The sequence below is a fragment of the Anabrus simplex genome, chromosome 1, assembly GCF_040414725.1.
Source record: "Anabrus simplex isolate iqAnaSimp1 chromosome 1, ASM4041472v1, whole genome shotgun sequence".
NCBI classification, from domain to species: domain Eukaryota; kingdom Metazoa; phylum Arthropoda; class Insecta; order Orthoptera; family Tettigoniidae; genus Anabrus; species Anabrus simplex.
Window position 1 is genome coordinate 1,051,381,481 of NC_090265.1, and position 19,027 is coordinate 1,051,400,507.

Sequence of the window (19,027 nt, forward strand, 5' to 3'; positions counted from 1 at the left end):
ATAGTTGTTTTTTTAGCACAAAATTTAGGATTTTTATGAATTCTTCTAATTCAAGTTTGCTGAGGTTGTCTTTGGTAATATTTACAGTTTCTTTTGTTGGTATATTAGAATACATATTAGTAATGTCAAAAGAGCACTTAAATGTGGTTTGGTAGTAAGGTGAATTTTTTAAAATTTCGTAGAAGTCTATTGAATTTTTTAAAGGGGATTTATTGTTAAACCTGCAATGCCTTTTAAGAAAATAGTGGATATATTTTGAGGTTTTATATGTCAGACTATTTTTACAGTTGATGATTAGGCGTATGGGTGTGTTATTCTTATGTAATTTAGGCTGTGGGGGTTTTAGGGTTCATAAGGATTAGTTTTTGTTTTTCTTGTTCATCGAGTAAAAATGTGGAATTCTTTAACAGTGTTTTTAAATTTCGTTGGATTCTTATTGTGAGGTCTTGACTGACTATTGTGTAAGTCCCATTTGTGAAAAATTCTTCCGTTTTTGCAATGTAATTTTTCTTATCCATTAGAACAGTAGTCCCTCCTTTATCGGCTTTAGTTACTATTATGTTGTTACCTTTCATTTTGTTTTTTACCTCTTTAATTAATTTTGAATGATTGAGAACAGTGTTTTTATTTAAGCCTTCAATTAGTGTTGGAAGTTTCTTTTTTATGTCGTATCTAGTGTCATTTTGTAATTCCAGAGGGAGTAGGGTCAAAACTAGTCCCTGGTAACACTTTGTGATGTAAATATTTGCATTGCAAGTAATGTAAAGTATTGAATAGGTGGAATAAAGCAATTTTTGTGAAATCAAATTACAGGTAGTCTAATCTCAGTTCAATATGGAACCAAATATGAAATTTATAACCCTGAGCTACTGAAAGTTGTGAAGCAAGTCAAGCCTCAATTTCCAAGATATGCAATCGGTGAGATGGCGCATGGGCGTTTTACGAATGCCACCATAATAAAGCCACTTCAATGCTACTGAGCTCATTTGGGTTTAGGTCAAATGTTTTGTGGCCTGTAACAATAAAATTTACAGTTTATGGGAGGTAGAAAACCTAATGTGGCAAGCGTACGTGATCATGTGACAACTGAGAGGCTGGCATGTGCAGTGAATCATGTGAAGGGAGTTATTCAGTAAGCCTGGGAAATTAAAGGAATTCTGGATGACATATTGAAGATGTTCATCATTTCTGTCGTCGTTCTCAGATTCTACAAAATCACACTTAAAAATGTGTATACATGTACACTAAACTGCACAAAATGAAGCATGTTCATTAATTTGTTAGGGCCATCATGTAAGCAAGGCTGAATCACAACATGCTTCAAATCCAAGATATTTGTTGCTTCAAACTGAAGATATTCCAGTCACCACTGATCTGTAATTAGAGGTGTTTCCCATATAGCAGATTAATTAAGACTTTCCTTCAGTGATTTTGAAGTATCTGGAAATTTATCGAACCTCTCCTCTGGTAAATTATTCTGATCCCAAATTCCTATTTGTGTAAATGAATATTTGCTGAATTTGCCCTGTTGAATTCCAACTTTAATCTTCATTTTAAGATCTTCCTACTTTTCAAAACTACATTCAAGCTTATTTGTCTACTAATGTCATTCCATGCTATCTATCCATTGACAGTGTGGAACATATCACTTATATTTTAGTGAGGACTTTTAACAATAAAACTCGATAACTAGGTGAATAGGGGCAAATGGCACATTATACTTCACAATAAATTCTACAGATACATGTTCGCAAATGAAGGCAGAATTTGTACGTTGAAGCTGTTATGGGGAGGATATGTTTTATCTTGTATCTCACATAATGATAGGGAGGAAACTTTCAAAGAAACACACTCATCAATACAAGAAAGAATATTTAAACTTTATCTTTCCAGGTACCAGACAGCACTCTTCTTTTTTTTTTTTTTTTTGTCACATTAGATCGAAAGTTATCTGAAAAGCTGATAACAAAGAGGAGCAAAGAGAACTTAAGAGGGATATACACTGAAACCCTAATAATATGCATCTCCTAAATACACTATCTCACGTAGTACACATTTCTTCACAGGTCCTTGCACATCCTATACAACAAGCCTTTAACAATTATCCAGTATGCTGTGTTCAAATTCAACCTCTCATGCTTTACTTGTGGTAATTTTAATTCATTTTCAGCAGTGCTTGGAAGTAAAGTTAAACTTACTTGTTCTTGCTATGGTTATTAATTTGTTAAGTATTCCATACTTTACAAGCTGATTTTGTGAAGTAATGGTCCATAATTTTATACAGAACAATACTGTGACCTTTGTAATGTACTCCTTTCTTACTCATTCACACTCATTTTCCTTATTTCCAGAAAATTTCACTTGTCAGTATCATATTATCCTTGGTGTATTGGTCTATGTTATTAAAATGAGTGTTAAAACAAAAGCGCTATCATTCTTCGATAAATTAAAATCAAGGAGGCATGATCAAAACACTGTTTTTAACCAAAAACAACTGATTAGTTTATAGGCATCCCATCACAAACAATGTATTTCCAACCCTTATTATGGTTCTGTACAGAATAGGGTGCAAAGCAAGATAAATCTTCATAGCGGGATTTTACAAACAGATGCCTTTCGGTAGGGATGGGACAAATGGTTACTTTCCAGTATCATGTTCCTGCGTATCCGTTAGAGTGTAGTATCAGGTTGGAGTATTAGGATATAAAACTTGCTTTTTTTTTTTGCTATGGGCTTTACGTCGCACCGACACAGATAGGTCTTATGGCGACGATGGGATAGGAAAGGCCTAGGAGTTGGAAGGAAGCGGCCGTGGCCTTAATTAAGGTACAGCCCCAGCATTTGCCTGGTGTGAAAATGGGAAACCACGGAAAACCATCTTCAGGGCTGCCGATAGTGGGATTCGAACCTACTATCTCCCGGATGCAAGCTCACAGCCGCGCGCCTCTATGCGCACGGCAGATATAAAAGTAACCTAATACAAGTTGCAGGTCAACTTTTGGGAGGAACATTTACTATACCTGCTCTCTCTTGCAGCCCCTAACCACACCTTAGTAAGTACTTATAAATAGCAAAACTATATCTCGCTTTCTTCTCTCCCACTCTCCCTTTCGCCAGCCCATTATTCACATTTCTGACTATTCCTTGAAAATGTTTGCAATGACCCATACACATTCCGAGAATTAATACTTCAAAACCTTCATTTTAAAAATTGCTGTGATTGCTAGGTAGCTCTGTGTATTCCTAGATGTCCAAGGATCTGTTGTTAAACAGAAAATGGGACCCAACATTATAAAATATGTTGATGAACGAGTGCCATATACACTTCAGATGCTGTGGGAATGATATGAGGAAACAGTCCTTCTATCAGGCAAGACATAAGCGAAGTTTAATCCAGTACTATTTTCTTTCTTTCTTTCTTTCTTTTTGTCTTTTTACATCACACCTACACAGACGATGGGATAGGATAAGACAGGACTAGGACGGAAACGACCATGACCTCGACTGAGGAACAGTCCCAGCATTTGCTTGGTGTGTACATGGGAAACTACTGAAAACCATCTTCAGGGCTGCCAGCAGTGGGGCTAGAACCCACCATCCCCCGAATACAAGCTAAAAACTATGTGCCCCGAACTGTGTAGCCAACTCGCTCTGAAAATCCATTATAAAAGTCTCCAAAATCTTCATCTTCTGCCATAGGAAGAAGGTTGGGAATATGCGGTAAACAACTGTGTAAGTGGCTTGTCCAGCGTCTTTCTATATCACTCCCTTTCCTTTGTACTGGTAAAAATTATGTTAGCAGCAGGTTGAAGTCGATGACGAAGTTTCAGGAAGGACAGATATGATGGCTTTTCAGCACCTGATATTTGAGTACTATGTACATTAATGTGAACTACATGAACTGGTTGAATTTAAAAAAACAACAACAACAACAACTCATTATTATTTGGTATCTTCTTACAATGCGTTTCTAAAAAAACATTTCCCTGTAATTGAGTTTTTTGTCCACCACTTCTGTATGTACTGTTGTTTGTTGTTCGAGTCATCAGTCCATAGACTGGTTTGATGCAGCCCTCCATGCCACCCTATCCTGTGCTAACCTTTTCATTTCTATGTAACTACTGCATCCTATATCTGCTCTAATCTGCTTGTCATATTCATACCTTGGTCTACCCCTACCGTTCTTACCACCTACACTTCCTTCAAAAACCAACTGAACAAGTCCTGGGTGTCTTAAGATGTGCCCTATCGTTCTATCTCTTCTTGAAGAAGTAAGTATAAATAACCACCTAATCGATACTTTATTAATGCCTCAGGCAAAATTGAATAAAATTAAAACTTACAGGACATGTTTCGACCACTTAGTGGTCCTCTTCAGCTGTATAAATAAAGAACTGAAAAGAAAAACATTGACAATAAGCACAAATAAAAGTTCTTTGGAGACTCCTTTGATAAAAATGGAGTTCATCAGAATAGGTCATCTTGCCTCTCGTTCTTGTTTAGAAAAGATGTTTATTCTGCGCTGTCTAGAGGGTCTGTCTTTGAGCGCGACCTGGTGAAGTAACGATGTGATACAGTTTGACAGTTCATGGAAAGTTCTGGAGAGAAGGGAAGTAGAGTTTTATCGTCATCTAAAATAACATGTGAGGGAGGAGGGAGATTGGGCTCTGCTTCTGCGATGTCGTGTTTGATTATATCTCTTGTTCATCTAGTCTGTTTCATGTCTACCCATTCTAAGTATTTGCTAATGTTCTCATATAAGATGTTTTTATGCTCGTTGTTTTCGTTGAGATTCTCTTCACCGTTTTCCAATTTATCAAGAACGATGTGGATGTTTTCCAGGTTGTTCATAAGATTACCTTTATTAATCATACAGATAATTTGAAGGTCCTGTTTTATATTGGTGAATTTGTGGTTGGACTCTTTCATATGGGATCCCATGGCAGAGAATCTTTTGTATCTTTCAGCATTGACGTGTTCTTGATATCTAATTGAGAAGTTCCTTCCAGATTGTCCCACGTAAGTTTTTTACATTGAGCACAAGTCAGCTTATAAATACCTGAATCCTGGAATTCGTCATCTTTAAGTTTATTAGCTTTATTATGACTAAAGAATCTATGTTTCATGTTGTTTGTAGAGAAGGCTACCTTGGTATTGTGTTTCTTGAATATAGTGTTGGCTACTGAATGCATGATTCGAAGCAGTGTATCGATTCATTCAAGTGTCCGAGTGAATCGATTCACAGGAAAGGCGAGCTCACGGCACACGATTCAGCTTACTCCCAGCGGACAGTGCTGAGTGGCGCACTCACTGGACGTTGACGGGGAGCCGAGCTTCCGCTGCAGCGAGACAGTGTATCATGGCACATCGAAAGAATCGTGAACGAGCGCGGCTCAGTGAGACACGATATACACGGCTCCTTCGGCTCACTGGACACGCGGAGAGCCGAGCTTCCGCTGCAGCGAGACATACAATGAGACATGCTAGACTGAAAGAATCGTATGCTATAATGGACTCTCGAGCTCAGCTCATTTGAAAATAATACCCATTTGCATTCACTGTCCTCTTCTTACAGGGAGGTTTAAATAATAGATGGATTTATTTGCAGTGTTAAAAAGGTAGTCACAACATAATTCTGAAGTAGCTAGTAAGTAGGTAGGCTATTAGGTTATACTATTTATTAGTTTAATGAATCTTAGTATTATAACTTAGTTGACATTTGACAGTTAAACTCAACTCTAGCCTGCCCTATGACTATGAGTCATGCTCATGAGTCATGACCACTCAAAAGTACCTGTTTTATATTGGGAAGAACGGCTCAGTATTCTCTCAGTTCATATGTCACATCGTTGCACAAGACTTCAATCATATGTGGACAGACGCAATAACAGTATGTTGAATCAGAAAACCAGCGGGCTACTGTACATCTCGAGTAGCCTATACAAAATATGACGATTTAAAAAAATCCTCAGCTGATAGAAAAATACTTTTAAAAAAAGGACTGAGCGAGTTGTCGTGCGGTTAATATCGCGTGGCTATGCGTTTGCATTCGGGGGAAGGTGGGTTCGAATCCCACCGTCGGCAGCCGTTAAGATCGTTTTTCCGTAGTTTCCCCATTTTCACACCAGGAAATGATGGCTCTGTACCTTAATTCAGGCCATGGCTGCTACCTTCCTAATCCTAACCTTTCCCACCCTGCGTTGCCGGAAACCTTCGATGTATTAGAGTAACTAGCATTTTTTCTAAGAAAGGTGTTCATAGTATGAAGACCAGATGGCAGCTGCGAGCACTGAATGCTGTTGCTGCTGTCTTACCAGCACATACTACACTGATGCAGTAGGAGCGGTGACCAATGAGCCGTGAATCGGATCACTGTATCGATTCAGTAACGTGAACGGAATCAAATGAATCGATTCAGTAAAATGAATCGAATGTCCCATCACTACTTGAATAAGTTGGTGATTTCATAAATCTTCGGGTTATTAAAGGTGAATTTTACATATCCTTTATCTTTTTCTGAATGCTGTTTAAGTTTAATTTGTTGTTGGTATTTGCATTTAGTGATGATTTTATTGATGAATTTCAAACTGAAACCATTATGTAGAGCCTGTTGACGAATGAAAGAAAGTTCCTTTTTTCTGTCTGTTTCTGTTAGCGGAATTTCAAAGGCTCTGTTGACGAAACTATAATAAGCTGATTTCTTTTGCGAGATGGGATGTAAAGAATCACTTTTGATTGTAGTCGGGGTAAAAGTGGGTTTCCTGTATATTTTAAATTGGAAATGGTTGTCTTTACGAATTGTTTGGATATCCAGAAAATTGAGTATGCCTATCTCTTCTTCTTCAGCCGTAAAAATTTTATGTTTGGGTCTAAATTATTCAAAGTATTAAGGATACTGTGACTATCATTTATTTCCTTATTTATTCTTTACATCCCATCTCGCAAAAGAAATCAGCTTATTATAGTTTCGTCAACAGAGCCTTTGAAATTCCGCTAACAGAAACAGACAGAAAAAAGGAACTTTCTTTCATTTGTCAACAGGCTCTACATAATGGTTTCAGTTTGAAATTCATCAATAAAATCATCACTAAATGCAAATACCAACAACAAATTAAACTTAAACAGCATTCAGAAAAAGAAAAAGGATATGTAAAATTCACCTTTAATAACCCAAAAATTTACGAAATCACCAACTTATTCAAGAAACACAATACCAAGGTAGCCTTCTCTACAAACAACAACACGAAACATAGATTCTTTAGTCATAATAAAGCTAATAAATTAAAGATGACGAATTCCAGGAATCAGGTATTTATAAGCTGACTTGTGCTCAATGTAAAAAAACTTACGTGGGACAATCTGGAAGGAACTTCTCAATGAGATATCAACACGTCAATGCTGAAAGATACAAAAGATTCTCTGCCATGGGATCCCATATGAAAGAGTCCAACCACAAATTCACCAATATAAAACAGGACCTTCAAATTATCTGTATGATTAATAAAGGTAATCTTATGAACAACCTGGAAAACATCCACATCGTTCTTGATAAATTGGAAACCGGTGAAGAGAATCTCAACGAAAACGAGCATAAAAACATCTTATATGAGAATATTAGCAAATACTTAGAATGGGTAGACACGAAACAGACTAGACGAACAAGAGATATAATCAAACACAACATCGCAGAAGCACAGCCCAATCTCCCTCCTCCCTCACATGTTATTTTAGATGACGATAAAACTCTACTTCCCTTCTCTCCAGAGCTTTCCATGAACTGTCAAACTGTATCACATCGTTACTTCACCAGGTCGCGCTCAAAGACAGACCCTCTAGACAGCGCAGAATAAACATCTTTTCCAAACAAGAACGAGAGGCAAGATGACCTATTCTGATGACCTCCATTTTTATCAAAGGAGTCTCCAAAGAACTTTTATTTGTGCTTATTGTCAATGTTTTTCTTTTCAGTTCTTTATTTATACAGCTGAAGAGGACCACTAAGTGGTCGAAACATGACCTGTAAGTTTTAATTTTATTCAATTTTGCCTGAGGCATTAATAAAGTATCGATTAGGTGGTTATTTATACTTACTTCTTGATTAAACATCGATACGGTCATGAAATGGACAACTATCTCTTCTTCTAGTCAAATTTAGCCACATCGATCTCCTCTCGCCAATTCGATTCAGTATCTCTTCAGTATCTCACCAGTAAACCTAATACAAAGCATTTCGAATAACTAAAGCATATCTGTAACCGACCAGCAAGTAACAGGGTAGGAATATCAGTACTGCCTCTAAACGGTTACAAAATTATCGCTTGTGCCAGCCCAGGAGGCGCGCTTAAAACAAGCTGCTATGCTTCCTAATATCAGTTAGTCAATCAGGAACTCGCTACCCTTTCCTTGGTTTCGCTCGGGCAGTTATTTTTGTATTAGCGTCTCTGGTGGTACATAATATTTCTGGAACAGATTACTTCAGTGGAATAGGATACAGTATCATGTTACGATATGTAACTCCCATCTCTACATTCCGGACATCAACCTCATCAGAGGAGTTAAAGAGATTAAACGAACAATGTAATATACAATAGTAGGAAAGGGGTGAAACCCGGTGCTGCCACACAGTCTACTCCCGTTGAACAGCACCAAGGGGTCTGCTCAAGGCCTGACATATCCATGTGACAGACAAATCACGATCAACAGCGTCGTATGCCCTCACTTCATATGAACACTGCGGAGAGGTTAAAAGCTGAATCCAGAATTTTGGCACAAAATTTGGTGATCAGAAATTGTATACCACCACCTCTCCTACCCTGCTGGCTAATATTCTGATGGTGAATATTTTTTCCAGACCATATTGACTTGATGCCTTAATAAAGACAGCCACCAGACCATTAACATAAAGAACAATAAAAAGAAATCGTGGATCAGCTACTAGAAATGCACTGTTGGGAGAATGCCAGTGGAGGAAAGGATAATGCTAGAAACACACGGATATGGAGATTTCAGTTGAATGGCTTCATCAGTCCTGAAACTCAACAATACCCACCCACAACTGGATTCATCATTCAAAACAAGGAATACGAAATTTCACGCAAACAGAACATTGAATTTTCTGTCTGTAATGGGGGTTTGGACAAATTTAAACAAAGACATGGATTCATTTGCTGAGAAATTTCTGGAAAGTCAGAATCTGTATTTGGTTGTCATACACTGTGGTGTGCTCCTAGTTAATATGTGATCCCTTGAAGAGCATTTTATAAAGGTTTTACTGTATTTATAAAATTCAAAACTGTACTGAGGAAATGGTGGTAATTTTGATTGAGGTGCAAAACAAATACAGTAGAACCTCGATAATTCAAATCGGTTCATCCCAAATCCCGCCTAATTCGAAGAAGGGCTCGATCCTGGAAACATGAGGTATGGTTCTGCATGTTATTTAAAATATTTAATTTGAAATATGGATAATTTGTAATTCGAAGAACAATGCCGGTCCCATTATTGAAATTCAGACTTTTAATTCAAAACTGCGTTTACATTTTTTTAAATTTTTACAGTATTTTATAGAGTAATTTAAATTAAAAATTTATCCGCGTCGTGATAGAACGTGTCTTCCAGAACATGCAGAGGTAGAATTTTTTCTGCACTTTCATTCACTTCGGTGTGTCTACAGTGTGCATCATATTTGCTAATTTCAAGTAAAATTTCTGCAGAGAAGCAGAATCTGCGAACACTGCCGATGCCAACAGTTGGTGATAAAGCAGGGCTCATATAATCAATTCGCATGAACTAAACAATACTGTCAATGCCAATGAAACTGCAATTTTTTTTTTAATGCCGAGTCCAAATGAACTTACGGTCTTAGAGGAGAGAAGTGACAGCCAGGAAATCATACAAGGGTGGGGTTCATTGTACTGTGTTGCAATGCACACTGAAGCGAGAGAATTCCTCCCCTCAGCATAGGAAAGTTCGATAAGCCACAATGTTTTAAGGGCATCGGGCACTTTGTGTGCAAATACAAGGCACCTAAAAAATACAAATCTGAATAATGTAAATGCATTTGTTGGATACATTTTGTAAATAGTACTTTCCAAGGCATATGAAAGGTTTAAACTGTGAATCAAGGTGACTGCAAGCATTAATATGTCTTAGAATACTCTGTAACACGGCAAGGGTTGAATTTCTGAATTACGAACAGGTGGTTAATTCGAAATCACATAATTCAAAGTCAGATTTTTGCATCCCAATGACTCAGAATTAACGAGGTTTTACTGTAGAATTAATTGCCCCAACACTGTACTGAGTCTTCAGACATAATGACATGTTTCGTTCAACACACAAGCATATGGGTGGACAGTTTTGATGATGAGGTTGACCCACTTTAATGATTAATGATTTGAGTTTTAGTATATGCCCATCATTTTCACTCCAGCTTTCCTAGTATTAATCAATTTCAAAACTAATCAATTAAAGTAGAAGTCTGTTATAGCGAGAATTCATAACGGCGAAAAGTTTACTCATTATATAGATTTTATAGTCAGCAAAAACAGATTTTTCGTACAAGACAGGAAAACCCCCCACACACACTAAAATCGATATGAAACAGCAACCAGTTTGTTCAAAACTTGTGTTTTCGCAATTTTCGTACTATGGCTTACTCGTTAGTTATTTTTCTAATTCCGAGACAACGTGAAGGCGTATGTTCAATTTCATTCCGAACAATTGTAGTAATATCACTTCAGCGGCTTCTGTGCATATTCAAAAATGTCACCTAACCTAGCTTAACCTTATATGTACCATGATGACATAGTTCAAGTGCCAGTAGAATAATGATAAACTTCTTGCTATAAATTTTGTTGGGAATACTACTACTAACGTTTACAACCCTAAGACTGGTTGGCAGCAGCTCTCCAAAGCTTCCAGTTTCATGCAATTCTCCTCAGTTCTAGGTAAGACTGGCATCCCAGTTCCTCCTCCAGTTGACCAATATATTCCAGTCTCGGCCTTCCCCTACAATTTCTTCCTTCCAGACGAGAGAAAATATATTGAAACTTCATTAGCGTGTTCCTCATTTAGACAATTTCTCGCTTAGCACGTCGTAAATTCAATGTCCCAATTTACGTTATATTAAATCAATTTAAAAATACCTCAATTATCACGTCACTTATTTTCACTATTACCGCATGGTGATCACATTTTTCCCAGCCCTAAAAATGTTGTTTGTCATAACTTTTGAAAGGAGTATGATTTCCAACATAAATTAGAGCCCCCGCCCTCGGAGGCAGGTTGGGAAAAGTTGCGCAAAAACTGGAAATGGCTTTGAATTCCTGAACTTTAGAGAGTAACTTACATTTTTGGGAAGCAAGCCGTTAGCCTCAGGAAAGTTCAATTTTGCTCTCTGGTTTTCAATGATATTGCTGAATAACCTAGTAAGCCTGCCTGAGCTTGAACTTTGCCATTCAAAAGTTAGAAATTTATTCTCTATTGAGTGATACAATGAAGGGTAGCAAATATTTGATGCCTAGTGACTATTTAAATTAATAAACATTGTTTGTCCATATTGAACTAAGATTACAACCTTATTCAGAATAAGGTATTGAATAAGGTGTACCCCAGAACTTTTAATAAAATGTCGTAAGCCTAGTGACTACCTATGAATTAGGAACATAATCATGTAAAGCTGACTAGCACGGTGTATATTCATCTTATGGTAGCCCAGTTATAGATACTGAAAAAGTAATGAAACGCTAAGGAAGACAAAGTCCAGGAAGTGGACAGGCATCTGCGTCTTTCAACAGTGGTGCGTATCCTGAAACTCGCACCTTTGAGTTTCAACTCAACTCGATTGAAGTGTTGTCGTATTTAAAATTACAGTCAATTTCATTCTCTCGCACGTGGCCGAGTTAAATCTCCAAACAATTCATGGTCGAAGAGTGTGACCAGAAAACAATGTTTAATACCGTAATCCCAAAATATAAGGCTTCAGCTGACATTTGTTTTAAAATGAGTGTGATCTGCAATAATGCACTGATACTTTTATGGGCAGCAGTGCAAATGCTGTTATATTTGATGCCAGGTGTTAATACACGCCTTTTAATACACTGTTGAAGTCCCAGTGGAAAAGGTTTTCGTATTTCTTCTCTCATCTTTCTCACATCTTTTGTTACTCTCATTTCATCTTATCTTTAGAAACGGTCTTTCACTGTACCTGTATATACACAAAGTAAAATGCACACGTCGGGGGAAAAACCCCACCAAACATATGAAGTGTTTCCTTATCTGCGGTGGATAGTTTTTATTCATGCGTTCAGTAGTATGGTTTCTCGCTTAACATATACTCTTCCCTTGCCCCTGAAGAAATGTTCTAATGAGGTTTTACTGAATAAACTAACTTTCGAAATCAGTCATCCACTTTGTGCCGTACTTTGAGGTATATTACATTCTTTCTTAATTTCAGTACATAGTATTAAAATTAAGTGATCATTTACCTCAGCCTTTATTTCTAACGAGTTAACTACTGCTATTGGTAACATTATTTATGCATTTATTATAGAAACATATTCTCTTTCATGCTGAATTGTGTTTATAAAACACAAGTTAACGAGTATACTAATCAACTCCGACATCGCCTTCGAGTGTCAACGAGGGAGCTTGCTAGTGCACATAGCGAGAAAATTATACTGAAGATGATCAATCGCACTGAACATAACGGCTGGAGTGCATAAATATTGATAACTGAAAAAAATAACGCATGCTTAATTGCTCGTAATAACAGATGCACCAGTGATAGGGTTCTCACTGTAACCAAAGGATAATATACAGTTTAACCCTTTGGCCTACCATTACTTGTGAAAGGAAATATTCAGTCACTTTAACATAAATTTGACTAATCACATACATAAGAATACACAGAGCAAAGTGAGCTTTTAGCTTGTTTAAAGTAACAGGAAACCAATGTTTTTGTTCGTAAATATTACTGGTTTCAAGGGAAGCAGATAAATTAGCAAGAAATGTAGAGGTATAGGCATTAGTTCCCTTAGTCGTCGCCATAAGACCTATCTGTGTCGGCGCGACGTAAAGCCCCTAGCAAAAAAAAAAAAAAAAAAAAAAAAAAGTTCCCTTAGTAATGTGATCCCAGAACTGTGGGGTTAGAAATTCATTCACTACATCCATTTCTTTTGGATTATTCGCCAACCTCCTCCTCACTATAGAGTGTATTTCAGAAACTGGTTTGGATGCTCCAGAAACAGGCTTATAGATCTCAATTCCAAGTATCATTACTAGAGTTCTCACCCGCTCTTGTTGCATTCTGGTTTTCCTCCCGCAGTTTCAATTGGCATAATCCCCTCGGAACTGAAATTGGAATCACTTACATCACTGTCAGTTGAAGGGGAAGAAGTATTTTCACTCTCCAGAGATTCATTTCCACTTTCAACATCACTATTTTCAAGCCAGTTACGAATAGCCACATCCATGGCGCGCTTGGATGCCGCCATGATTGTTTACAATGAGCAGCAAGCTGAGGTGCTTTTCATTTTCCATATTTCAGCTCAGAGTAAGTACTATTTATACAGAAAAAATAACTTCAGGTATCATCTGACATCAATCAGGTAGGCTGCGAAATAAACAGAATAAATCTCGCTGACCAGCTAACCGCGATAATGAACTTATAAATGTTCCGTGCATCAAGACTGAAATGTCCGTCAAAGTATGGTAATGGTTTAATATACGAATTTTGAAGGGACAGAAGAAAGCTGTTGTACAACAGATTTCTCACGATATGCTGTACTTGCTGTACTTTAAAAAACTACAGTTTCAACATATAAGAAAATTATTTGAACACATACAAATTCGGAAGACTTTGATAAAAACAACACATACAAAATGTTCCAATTGGTTGTGAAATTTTCTTAAAACAATTAAAATGTATGGAACTTGTTTTCATCAAAGGTGAAAGAAACTCCTCCTGTAAATGATTAATTCATTCATTATTGATATACCAAATAAAAGCATAAACAGTGGTCTTATTATCAAGGCAAAATGTCGAAAATAGAGGGGTATAATAATACCTTTTGCAGCTATGACAACATTGTACAAATCCCTGAAGACATATGCCAATCGAGCTGTCTTTGTCAACTCTGGATTATCTTCTGCCTGGGCGAGCCTGCGTGTACGGATGTTTCGAGGAGTAGACAATGCATTCAACTGAGTAAGAAATACATCTGACTGCTTCACCTGTGGACGAGGATAACCACAGGCCAGAGGCTGTTCACGACGAGAGGCTTGTTTCAGTCTTTCACGAAGACGTTTTACCTGAGAATAAGTAAACATCACACTTATTTCACCAGAGAACATGAAAATATCACACTTACTGCAACTGTCACCATTATTTATAAGGAAAAATGAAAACACTTGGGACGATTCAAAATGTAAAGATTTTAAAAAGTGGTAACTTTTAATAATAAGAATAATAACAACAATAATAATAAATTATAATGTTATTTGCTTTACGCCCCACTAACTTCTTTACAGTTTTCGGAGAGACAGAGTTGCCGGAATTTAGTCCCGCAAGAGTTCTTTAACGTGCCAGTAAATCTATCGACACGAGGCTGATGTTTTTGAGCAACTTCAAATACCACTGGACTGAGCCAGGATCGAACCTGCCAAGTTGGGGTCAGAAGGGCAGCGCCTCAACCGTCTGAGCAACTTAGTAGTCATTTTTTTTACCAGTGGTTAATGTCACCCTAACTTAGACAGGTTTTCAGCAAAAATGGGACAGAAAAAGACAAGAACTAGGAAGGAAACAATCATGGTCTTAATTAAAGAACAACCTGGTGTGAAAAGAGAAAAGCACACAAAACCATCTAATTATGCAATGAACTCGCTCACTGAAAGAAAGAGAGGAGGAAAAAATACAATACTGTCTAATTTAGAAACTAGTTATTTCATTTTATTCCCTAAAATGAATAAACAGACTTTTAATTTTGACTTGTAAGAGATATTTCAGGTACATCAGCAACCAATTTTTAGTATGAAGTGAGTCACAGTTTAACTCTGTTGCTGATTATTTTAAGAGACATATCGACATTAGACCTGATATATAATGGCGGCTGTCTCTTCTCCATCTACTGCAACTGGTCACTTTATAGCTACACATCATTCTTGCTATCAGAGTTCTCAAGACCAAAAAACTGTGTCTGTAGCTTGTAATACTGTTCTGGATTTTACCTCCCACTGACTACGTTTATGGTTTTCAGAGATGTCAAGGTGTAATTTTGTACTACTAGAGTTCTTTTACTTGCTGGTAAATCACCCATCACACCTTCAAATACCACTGACTAGAATCAAACTCACCAACTTGAGCTCGTAAGTCCAATGCTCTACCATCTGCACTACTCAGCCTGGCTATCTGTAGATACCATATACTTGCTTCTTGTCCTCAGTATTAGCAACATTTGACCATCAGATTCACAAGCTTGTGTACAAGAAATAAAATCTTTACCCACGCTGTCAATAACAATTTTCATTGTTGGCTACAATTCGTATCCGAGTAAACATATTCTTCACCAGTTTACATTTTCACACTCAATGATTTGTAAGTATGTTTCATATGACTTAGTAGCTCAATCTTGGCATGAAACATATGTCCACACAAATCACATGAAATGGCTGGGGGAGGGTGGGGCTGAGCTTGACGGAGCTTCCATATTTGTCGTTCAGCCCCTTCAAGTGTACATCCTACCTCTTCAAATACAGTAACTTAGGTAGAAACAGTGTGGCGCCAAAGTATAAGATTCTCAACAAGTGTATCCCATGATTGAATGTTAATTTCACCTCTTTTCACAGCATGCTTTAGCTGACCCTTGAAACGCCTCAAAGAGGCTCAAAAAAGTCTTGTGCCGGGGCAGAGTTCACCATACAGTAGTTGAAGAGGAAGCCTGGCATCACTCATGTGACAGACGTGCCCTATCCATCTGAGACGATGTCCAATGATGGTAGCCTCAATACTTATAGCATGCGCTTTCTCAGAAGTGCAATGTTGGTGACACAGTCCTCCCATTTGATGTTCAAGATGGATCTAAGTTTTTGCAGATGGATGTGCTCTAGCCATTTGATATCCTGACGGTAGAGGGTCCAAATTTGAAGAATGAAGATATCGGCAAAAGAAAGACAAGGGCCATGATGGGTATGAAAATGAAGGACTCTCTAGGCCTCAGAATGCTCTAATACTGTTTGGGCCAGAAAAAAACAAGAGTCGACCAAGGTAGGTTGGATAAGATAGATGAAAGTGAGCAGCCTCGCACAAGTATCGACTAGGTGGAAAATAAATAAATACTTAATTGTGAATCTATTGAAGTTCGATACGGACCATGAAGCTGATTTTATGTAATCAAGTAGGTGAAAGCAATGGCAGAACTCAGCTAAGGGCCTTGTGGTTCCAATGCATGCTCCCAAGTTAAGAGTTCCTGGGGCTACATCAGAATAGATTGATGAAATGGTTGAGCATAAGTAACATTAGAATGTGCTACAGGACTATGACTGCTCGCTCTGCTTATCAAACCCTGATAACGGGATGAATTCCTACCTACATTTCTTTTAATTTTTGTAGGAGTTTAGCCTTGATAAGGTCTCTTCCTTTCAAACAGGATGAATAGAGAGTTTCAATAGGACTTAACCTGCATATAATACTAGAGGCTGGTAATCACAAAGCTCAACTTTCAACAGAATACTGGTCCCTACTGGCCTTGACTGGGGAGGCTATTAGTTATGGAGTGTGCAAGACAAATGGATGTGGTGATTGGAGTGAAAGTGGGAAGGAGGTGTAAGTGAAATAATGCTAGACCTACAGATGAAAGAAATTAATTATATATTTCAAATTTAAAAAAAAAAGAGATTTATTCAAATTGTAACTGAAGATGAGTAGTCTTTCTGCAGTTAATATATGTCAGTACTGTCAACTTTTCAACTCGTCTTGTGCCATTTCACTGTTATAAGAAGTTCCGTCCGTAAGAAGGACAAAGATGGAGTCCAGGTCTCCGAGAATAATTAACGTCAAAATGTCTGATGATACCGCGAGCGAAAGCAAAAGTATTCACCTCAGGCGCTAGAGAAAGGAATTTAGATCCAGAAGGCAGTGGAAAAGGAACGAATGTGAAGATTGTTACTAACAATTATTGAAGAAAAAAATAAGAAAACGAGATTGAATTGCTACTTCTAAATCAGAGTCGAAGATGGTAAGCAACTACGTCAAAAAAAAAAAGGTATCGACAAGAGATCATTTCAACAGAAACAAGAAGCAGATTTATTGGAAGCTACATCGCAGATCAAGCAGAAGATTATTAATTTCGTTCCGCGAACTTTAAGATACGTGGAAACTCAAGCATAAGCTACGACAAGCTTACGTCACGGCAGTCTCTGCTGACGTATTACTCGATATCACCCAAGTTAAAGAACTACAGAAGTGGGAATCCTATAATAACTCCCGGAAAGATAAAAGAGAAAAATCTGTTCATTTCAAGTCATAGAATTATACTACCCCAAGATTATTATTTGTCAAATAGATCAACTCTTTCAAAAGAAGCAATCTTTCGCGTTAAGCAGATTATCACGGCTTTTCCTGATGGCAATGCTAATTGATTCTGTTTATTATTCTATTCCAACTAGTCCAGAGATGAGCAAGATGTTCTAAGAAGATGATAGGCCAGACTGCCCAAATGGGTGCCGTCGGATGACGTTGCCTGCCGAGAGATGACTAAGCCCAGAGGAGAATTATGCCAGTATTTCCCATTCACCTAGGGAAGTAGAAGGAGGCGTATCCGTATGTCCTGTCAGCTGGACATATGCCGACGACTGGAGCTGCTGAATTCAGATAGGTCTTACTTTTAAATTAGTGTAGTAATGTTTTATATTCATATGTAAGTGTAATATGATTTGTTAATTTGTTCCGTGCAAAATAATGAAGCGACGAAAGTGGTGTATTGAATTAGACCAAAGGTGGATAGGTAATCTTCGTATATGAATGACAAATCCATAGATAGGTAGTCAATCAGTGATGAAAGCCTACGTTCGAGATATGATCCATGCAGTGTGAAATACTGAGTTTGTTAAGGTGACAGTGAATTGTATACTATGTCAAAGAGAGATTTAGGTACGCGGGTACGTTGGTTATGACCAAAGAATGTCAAGTTAGGAACCAGCAGTAGGACATGCTTGCTAAATAGACAGATGTGTTTACAATAATTTAAGGTTATGACAGAATTAAGGCCATAATGTCGTGAAATATGTCCATGAACCGTGAGTAAAATAATAAAGGCCACGATTAAATGAAGTGGACACGTATTTAGTAAAGGAGACGGAATAAATGTTTGGAGGTATAATAATGATTTTTTAAGAGAAGTTGATATGAGATTGATAATTTAGAATGGTGGTAGTTATTGATTCTTAGCGAGTTTGAGCACGGTGATGTAGTAGTGGACTTAATGGTTTTCAAGTTGAGTTTTTACTAAGTGGAAGTGAATATGTAGCATTTATATGTACTATTTCTCTTACGAGCAAGGATGAGAAAGTTCAAGTAGGATTGGAGTGACACCTGTTGGTTAGCGTACGTACTTGGTAGTGCCAACGAAGTTTCAGTTAGGAGGATGAACTAAACACATGCACTGTGTCACAGATGTTTTCTAATTCTGATCTATTCTCAGGCGAAAGGAAATGTAGTAACTTCTTAGGCAACATCCTATCACTGATGATTGACTGAAAATGTATGAATTGTATTTTATGGTCGAGTCTTCGCACAATGCAGACCACCTTAGCTAGTATACTTCAGATGAGACTAGTAGAGTAGTCGTTAGAATATATATAATGTCGCACGTATGTTCAATTTAAAATAATGAGAAGATTCAGATCTTAGAATTGTATGTGGAACTTACTGGTACTTATTGAACCATTTATAAAATTACATTAATTTAAAAGAGGACTTATCAATATTCATGCAGAAGAAGAAGAGAAATAAGAAGCATGAATATTCAGA

General features: G+C 37.4%; 1 protein-coding gene across 1 annotated transcript in view; it reads right to left on the bottom strand.

The window, feature by feature from the left end:
* The window catches only part of ash1 (histone-lysine N-methyltransferase ash1), a 272,719-nt gene that overhangs the window by 101,506 nt on the left and 152,186 nt on the right, over window positions 1–19,027 (bottom strand). Inside the window, exon 9 of the mRNA XM_067137046.2 lies at window positions 14,070–14,313. Within this exon, the coding sequence (XP_066993147.2) occupies window positions 14,070–14,313 (244 nt within the window). The remainder of the gene's footprint in view (window positions 1–14,069; window positions 14,314–19,027) is intronic.